The sequence below is a fragment of the Lycorma delicatula genome, chromosome 1 (assembly GCF_047948215.1).
Source record: "Lycorma delicatula isolate Av1 chromosome 1, ASM4794821v1, whole genome shotgun sequence".
NCBI lineage: Eukaryota > Metazoa > Arthropoda > Insecta > Hemiptera > Fulgoridae > Lycorma > Lycorma delicatula.
The window spans coordinates 46,980,101-46,988,951 of NC_134455.1; the positions used below are offsets into that span (position 1 = coordinate 46,980,101).

The 8,851-nt window shown below is 30.0% G+C and overlaps 1 protein-coding gene across 1 annotated transcript in view; it reads left to right on the forward strand.

Annotated features, from left to right (window-relative positions):
• Positions 1 to 7,941, forward strand: part of LOC142317499 (lachesin-like) — a 345,180-nt gene extending 337,239 nt beyond the window's left edge. The window contains exons 7-9 of the mRNA XM_075354060.1: positions 4,845 to 4,993; positions 7,115 to 7,180; positions 7,886 to 7,941. Of these exons, the coding sequence (XP_075210175.1) occupies positions 4,845 to 4,993; positions 7,115 to 7,180; positions 7,886 to 7,941 (271 nt within the window). The remainder of the gene's footprint in view (positions 1 to 4,844; positions 4,994 to 7,114; positions 7,181 to 7,885) is intronic.
• Positions 7,942 to 8,851: the final 910 nt, after the last annotated feature.

Sequence of the window (8,851 nt, forward strand, 5' to 3'; positions counted from 1 at the left end):
CAGCTTTGGGAGTGGTATGTGGCTCAATACCAGGAGCCATTTCATGGGAGTAGACCTGACAACCCCAGCAATCTCATAGTGTTATTAAATTGAGGATTAATTCTATAAACAAAAGGGCTGTTAAGCCACACTGACGCACAATATTCAGCAGCCGAGAAGACCAGGTTCAGAGCTGATGTGCACAAAGTGGAAGCTGATGCTTCCCATGTTGTTCTACAGAGCTTATGTATAATGTTGTTTCTCGCTTTCAATTTCTCTGTAGTTTTCATTAGGTGCTCCTTAAATGAAAGCATTCTATCAATTGTCACGCCTAGGTATTTTGGTATCTTATTGTGAAAGAGCCATGTATTCTTGAATAGAATTTTAAGCTCGCTATTAGCGAACTTGTTACTCAGATGGAAGCATGACACCTCTGTTTTACTAGCATTTGGTTGGAGTCGCCATCTCCAGAAGTACCTTCCCAGTTTCTCCAGGTCAGCCATCAGGACCTCCTCCGACTCTTCAAATGATCTACATTTTATTGTTAGCATCCAGTCATCGGCATAGCCATGCTTTTTAGATCTTGTCTCTGGCATGTCTGCAACATAAAGGCTGAAAAGGAGAGGCGCAAGTACTGACCCTTGTGGCAGGCCATTCTTGAGTTTCCTTGGTGAGCTTATATCTGATCCCTTGATAACTTGGAACATTCTGTCATTCAACATGTTATTAAGAAGGCGAGCTGTTAGTTTGCATGTGATTACACGGAGGACCTTACAAATCATGCCTTCTCTCCAGACAGTGTTGTAAACGGCCGATAAATCAATGAATGCAACAGACGTTTTAAGATTTCTTTGGAACCCCGCTTCAATGTACATTGTGAGTGAGAGAACTTGGTCGGTGTAACTTTGTTTTGGCCTAAAGCCTGCTTGTTCAGTTGGTATATCCTCCCAGGAGGATATCCCCTGATGAGGATATCCTCATTTTGTTGTAGATAAGCCTTTCTAGTAATTTATATGTGCTATAGGCCTGTAACTCTTACGTAAGTTTGCTAGTTTTCCTGGTTTTAAAATGGCTACTATCTTTGATTGCTTGAACTCTCTGGGCACACTACTGGTCTACATTATGTCAGTGAAGAATCTGGCCAGCCAAAGTTTTGCGTATTTTCCACAGTTTAATACCATCAAACCCTGGTGCTTTTCCTGGAGCAACATCTTTGAGCACCGACTCAATCTCTTCAAGTGTAAAAGGGTAAGTGTACTCAGTTTCTCCTGCCTTCCTCCTCAAGTTTCTTAGTTTGCATTTTATCTCAATTGTCTGCACCCTGTCTCTTGGTGCTTAGGATGTTGCCACTATGTGGGATGCTACAGTGTTTGGGGAGACACTTGTTTTTGTTCTCTGAATAGGATATCCGCTTCCTAATTTTCTTAGCAGAGTCTCATGCATGACGACTTAAGATCTGAAAGTTCAGGCTTCCCACCATTTCTGTTATCTTGCAGCATCGAGGCTATAGAGAAGCTCATCTGCCACCTCTTGATCGCCCATCTCAAGAAAGCTTTTGTAGAGAACTTTGCTATTTTGAGACCACTCTGGGATATATTCTCTGCGAAACTCTCTAGGGATGCACTTCTTAGAGTTACTTGTTACTGCTCCAATAAATCTGCTATCGTTTTTGCTGATTGGTGATATCCAGCCTAGACATTTATCCAGATCCCTAAAAAATTTTCCCAATTAGCCTTTTTGGTTCCATCTAGGGCGGGGTACAGAGGTCACAAGAGAAATTTGGCTACCTGCCTCAATAATAACTGGATGGTGCTGGCTGTGGGGAAAATCGCAGAGAACTTTTCGGGTGACTAGCAGCGGCTGACTTTTGCTGTTGGTTGAGGTGAAACATAGATCCAGGTTATACTTCCGTCTCCAAGCTGCTGATTTAAAAGTAAACCAGTCTTTAGCATCAAAGACAAGACTAAGATTCTCATCCTCACCAGAGCCTCACCGTTTCCATCACAAACCTTATATTTTCATTGCTCGTGGTGGCTATTAAAATCACCCAAGTAGACCGCAGGTTGAGGTTGTATTTGGATTACTGATGTTGGCCATAAGACAGCTGGTGGTTTATAGATATTGGACATTGTTACACATCTGATTTTAACTACAACATTATGAATTTCATTGCCCGTGGAGCTGAAGATGAGAGTGGCATTTTCTATATCACGTCTAACTTAAGTAGTGACACCATACGCATCATGGTATGTGACACCAAGTAATTCATATCCAGGTATTTTTGATCCAGATGATTGATTGGTTCTTCTTTCTTCATGTTATTTCTTCTGAAAACATTAATTTTTATAAATAAATTTTAAATAAATATACTGATAATGAAATTCATAGAATATTAAATTACAGTAACAACACAATAACAATATTTCATCTCATAACTGACTAATCAAATTTGTTGCATGCAGTTTTATTTAGAACTTTTCATTTCTTTTTTAAATTTGTATACCATATAAATTCAATATTTATTATAAACGTTTTTACTTTATAACCTCTAGTTATTTACGAACTACATTAATAAGTACATACTCTTTTTTTAATTTTTTTCTATTGTAACTTCATGTTGTTTTTTCATGTGGTATCACTGTTTTTTCAGATGAACAAGTTCAATACATCACTAATCTAAAACCTTTATTTTAAATGACAGGAAACATGTTTATTGCTTCATTTTCAGACAGATCTCATGTTTCATACATAGCTTTTATCATTTATATTAGCTGCCCACCCATGATTTTCTGTATAAAGCCTTTTAAACTAAATTTCTTGACTTATGTGATAATCATTTCTCTTGTTCAGAAATACTATGGCCAAATTTTAAAAAATATTCCCATCTCTTTTAACAATATGTTTTTTTTTTAAATCTGTTCATTTTGTTCATTAATTATTGGGAATGTAACACTTACAGAATTTTAAATATGTTTTCCTTTTATATTTTATAAGAAAATATTTGTATGTGAATCAAACTTTATCATTTAGTATTACTGAGAAAATGTAATTAATATTCTCATCTTAAATACATTATGAGCTAGTCATGGAATGAAAAAAGCAGCCTCCAACTTTTTCACTGCTCTTTGGACCAGTGCTCATAATGGTAACATGATTGTGTGTAGTTCCTGTTCTACAAGCTTTCTGTACTTAATGGAATGATTCAATTTTTTTTTTCCATTTACAAGCACCATATATGAATCCTTTTATATCCTAAATATGAATCCTTTTTACTAGTCATGACTGAGATTTATTCATTTCACTTATTTTACGTACAATTACTAGTAAAACACCCAGTTTCTCAATAAATCTCCCACTTGATACATTCATGTGTGTGTATATGATAAATAGAATAATAAATACAGACTACATAAATACAGAATAATAAATTTTTCACAGCTTTTATGTAAATTATATTTTCTCTTAAAATATTTTTTGTACACTTACTGCAAGAGCATTCTTACCATAAAAAAAGTTTACATCTTTTTTTGTATTACATAGTTAATTATTTTAATTTTTTTTATTTCATTTTTTTAATAATTAAATCACTCTGTTAACAATCACATAACATCATTGCCCATAAGTTTAAAATGTAATCATTCACTTCGTAACTGTAAAAAATCAAAGCTCATCTTAAATGGTATTATATAAATATATATAAATAACACACCTTTACCTACATTTTATCTGTATATATCTTTAATATACATGAATAATATATATGTTATTTTGTATATAATATATTTATATAATACAGTAATGTACTATACTATGTAGTTTGGTATATTTAATTTAGAAAACATTCTATTTAGTACCTAGTAGCTAATTAGTCTCCTCAGTTCTGGTCCAATTTGTTTGTTTTTGGCATATGTTTTTCTTCTGACTGGCCAGCTTCCAAGCAAAAGTTGAACGTTAAAAATGATTATGTATAACAATTTTAAAAACCATCATATTCATTTTCATAAGCTGAATAAGAAACTATGTACAAAATAATAATTAAAAGTAACCATGACATTGATGTACATATAGATACATAGCATGTGCAGATACCAAATGGTAGATACTTGTACAAACATTTGTATGTACATAGTTATATTATTTATAGATATATGATGAACAAGGAAATATTATATATGGAAAAATTTCATTTTGTGTCAACAGTATTATTTTATCTTTACCCAGGTTTTATTATATTTGGATCACTTGAAAATAGTTGGGTAGCCTTTTTAAATTGTAAGCAACAACAGTACAAGTATAACAGTAAATCTTTTGGTAATATTACAAGTTATAATTCATTGTATTCTTCGTATTTCAGTACACTGTGAAATTTCTATGAAGCACATAAGTTATCTGTTTTTTATATTTGTATAACTACAAATTAATGTTTTAAATTTTCAAAAGCCAAAATATGGAAATGAATAAATATAATTTATGATTTCTCAACTGCTAGAGCACACTAAGCATTTTGAGAACACAAAGTTGTTCTCTTTTACTGTCATTATTCCAGTAGATATAAGCTGTTAAAAGACCAATTCAGCCAAAGACTACTATGAATATAAACTAGTCGCTTTAAGATTTTACTGCACTAGAGAATATTTTTACATTAGATCTAATTCTATTGTAAAATAAGAGTAAAGAAATAATTAATTATTTAGATTATCAGGGTAGAGGTCACAGTTAGAAAAATTATTCCATTATATCTATTTATACTATTTTGCTATTTTGAATATCTATTTCTGCATAATACATAAAATACATGATTGTTTAACAAAATAATTTTTTTTGTAATTTGATAATGTATGTTATTAAATTATGTTTTTTTTCAGATTTAAATACTCAATATATGAAAATAGATCAAACTATAAGGTTATAATGAGGCTCATAATTCACAGTTTTAGCCATGCTGATATTGGAACCTACAACTGTGTGTCTACAAACTCATTAGGTCGTGCTGAAGGCACATTACGACTATATGGTCAGTTTACTGATAACTTTACTCAATAAAGGAATTTTGTAATATAATTATTGTAATAAAATAAAACACAACTACAGTATGTCATTCTCATAAAATAGTAAGGTTTATGGTCTTGAGAAGGATGTAAATTTTTTAGCCTTATTTTAACATAAAACTATTTTAATATAAACTTTTTAGATTTTTATTTTTATGCCTTTACATAAGTGAACTAGAGCATCCAAATGTAAGTAATTATTACATTTATAACATTATATAACTATATACTGTATATAATAAATGTATATTCTGGATATTCATAAATTTACTGACATTAACACCATAATATTGTTGATCAATTTATAAAACATATCAAACTTATTATACTGTCCTCCCTATTTAAACTGAACCAGTTAGAAATCAGTTATAATCAGGATGTGCTGTATTGCACTGCACTTCATATAATTTTATTTAAAAAGTTGGGAGTAGGAATTATTTATAGTATAGCTGAAGTAGTGCTGGGAGTAGCTTGAGCTGGCAACGACATGGTTGAATAGGGATGTTTTTACATTTTACAAAGTTTTAAAAATTTTGCCTATTAACAGAAAATATCCTTTTTTATTTTAATCAGAGTTTTTAGATTAGACTTGAAAATTCATATAAATTTATGTTCAGGGACAAATTTTGAAACTTATGAACAATGAATTTCATTTTTTATTGTAGCATTTTAGCAGTTGATTTATTTATTTTTTTTTATTTTAAATATTTAAATTACTTAATTTCATTTAAAATTACTTTCTCTGCAAGCAGTCCAGAATAACAGCGAAGTTATTGTACTGCTTTTTTCTGCAAGTAGGAATACAGTATTAATAAGTTAATAAATTAACCATGTAACATAATAGGCAAAAGAGAAATCATTACAATCCATAGAAAACTACTGCACAATGGTGAATTTTAAAATTACACAGAAAACACTATAAACATGCATTAAATAAAATTTAAGTTCAGTTAAATAACAATTACATAATTAGATGCAATTAAACACAAATAAGTATTACACCTTACTATTTATCATATTTGAGAAATGCATTAAAGCATTAAACAATTTAAAATACAGTACGTAACTTGTTCATGAAAGAAATCTGTCTCTTTCAATTGATATATTTTTACTTTCCTGGCATCATAGCCTAGAGCTATGCAGCAAGAAGGGAAGTATGGTAATCAATAAAAAATTAGGTTATGGGTTTTTGGGTTTTTTCTCAACTTTCATGACCCAAGGACTCCAAAAAAACAAGAAAAAAGTGGGGAATAATGTTTGTACATTCTTATGTACATGTGTTAGTATGTTTGAAACGTAATAACTATTTACTGGATAAACCAATTTTGATGAAATTTAGCACAGACTTGTGTATATGGGGCAATCTGTTGGTAAAATTTGAAGTCAATAGTTTCTTTGAGATCAATTTTCTTAAAATTGTACAAACATAACCCCACCTTATATTAAGTTCAGTAAATGTGTACATGCTTATCTTATCATTTAAAAAAAGATTTCCCCCTCAAAAAATTCTCCCCCTTCTGCCAAATTATTAAAAAAAAAAATAGCTTTTCATTTATTGCATATTTTTACCAAATTTTTTTATTTCTTCCTGGGTATAGTAGTAGTGAAAATGACTCCCCCAAAAAATACTTTGGGAGCAATATTGTACTCGGAATAGGGGAGTCAACCATAGTTTAAAAGTATCAATTTTTGGAATTTTTAAAACTTTTTTTGGTTTATTTAAACTTTTAATAATATTACAAAAATATTTCATCATAATTCCTCTCACCCAAAAAAAAAGTAGGTAACTTTATTGATTATACATTCTTTGGTGGAATCTGTTTTAGTTTCTTCCATTTAACATTGCGAACATAAACAAATCAAAAAATTTTTTTGGGGGAGGTTTTATGAAACCAGGAAAATGTAAAAAAAATCTATTTTTTTAAATTTGTTTCATGTACCATTTTTTCCGCTATATAAGAATAAATAACAAATGCCAAGAAAGTATGACTGACAATTTTTGTTGTCAGATTTTTTTTTACATGCAGTACTATTTTCTAAATAAAAAAATAATTTATTTTTTTAATTAGTTTTTATTTTTTATTCAGAAATAAAACTTCATCCAGGACATGAAGCTGAGCAAAATATTGATAAACAAGCAGCATATTTAGGAGGTAAGTTTTTCATATTTGTTTTTCTCTTTTTTGCTCACCTTTCAGTGATAGTTTCAAAACTATCGCTTTTAGTAATAGAAAAATTATAATTGTAAAAAACCCACTGGCAAGTTCTGCTGGACTGTCATGCCAATTAGTTTCAGAAGGGAATATATTACCATTATAATGGTGATCATCATTACCAGAAGTTCTTACTGAAAAGATAATTATCCATCACTATCACTGGGAAGAAAACTTTCATCATTATTCTCTGCTAGAAAATGCTCCAATTGCCATCTATTTCTTCTAATTGCTGAAACAATTTCTTCTAAAACACAACAAGAAAATAAACAGAAAAAATACAGTAGTATCCTTCACTAAAGGTACTATAATAGATTATAGATTTTTAATCCCAAACCATTCGCATGTAAGCTTTATTATAATTCTATTTGACCAACTGCAAAAATTCTTTTAAGAGCAGCTTCAAACCAATTATTTATGAATTAAAGTAAATTAAGACTAATTAATTTGATTCACAGTTAGGTCATTTACGTCTCATAGAATTTGAAACAATTTTAAAATAAAGTCAATATACAAACTGCAATCAAGAAAAAACTTTCCCAGAAAATGTATATTTTTTTATTATTTATATTATTACTCTCTATTTATAATAGTACTTGTGGTCAGTCAGATACTGGTATTAAAAAATATAATTGTCCTTTTCAGATCATCAACCGTTTTTTCTGGAGAATAATAATGTAACATATACCACTTTTTTATGATAAATTAGTTTCATAGTATACAAAGTTGAAGACAATATTGATGAATTTATAAATAAAATGAATAGGCATCAATTTTTACCAATGAAATTGATTCCTATTCTAATAACTCACAATATAGTTAATGTTTAGTTATAATGAATAGAAAATTGTTATAAGTCTCCATTTCACTACATTCTCAATATTGAGTTAAATTCTGAGCTTAATATTTCATAAGAAATATTTTCAGTCTCTTGTGTTATACATTGTTTAAATTCATTCATTTTGAATTACACACATCATTCAATTTATTATACAGAAAAAATTCTGAAGGCAAAATTTCAGAACAATATCAACTCATTCCAAAATCACAGAATTATTTGCCTTTCAAACAAGTTATGCAGTTATGCACACGCGCGTGCACTGAGTGCCAACATGCCCTTCTAGTTAAATCCTTAAGTTCAGGTATACCATTTAATAAAAATATAAAAAAGAATTAAGAAATGAAAATGGCAAAGCACTCCAAGCAGTTAAGTTCAAAGTTATTGTTTGAACCTGTAAGGGATTTTTCAACTGCTAAGTAACAACTACTCTTCTTATCAATTACACCATGAAGATAAAAATGTATAAGATTAGATTAAAAAAATTGTCCAAGATTTCAGTCATTTTGTATAAATCTACAGAACTGAATAGCTTTCAGCACTTCACTGTCTTATGTTTACTTAGCAATGACAGTACTTTATGAATTTTGGAGGAGTGGAAATGTAACTTATGAATTCTAAAACATTTTATGTTGACAAATTCAAAGCCACTACTTCACAACAGATCTGCCTGAAATACAAATGACTAAATATTATCTTTAAAGGATAGAAACAGATGAAGTTGACCTTATGATTTTGAGAATTTTCTCAAATTTTGATACACACAAAAGAAT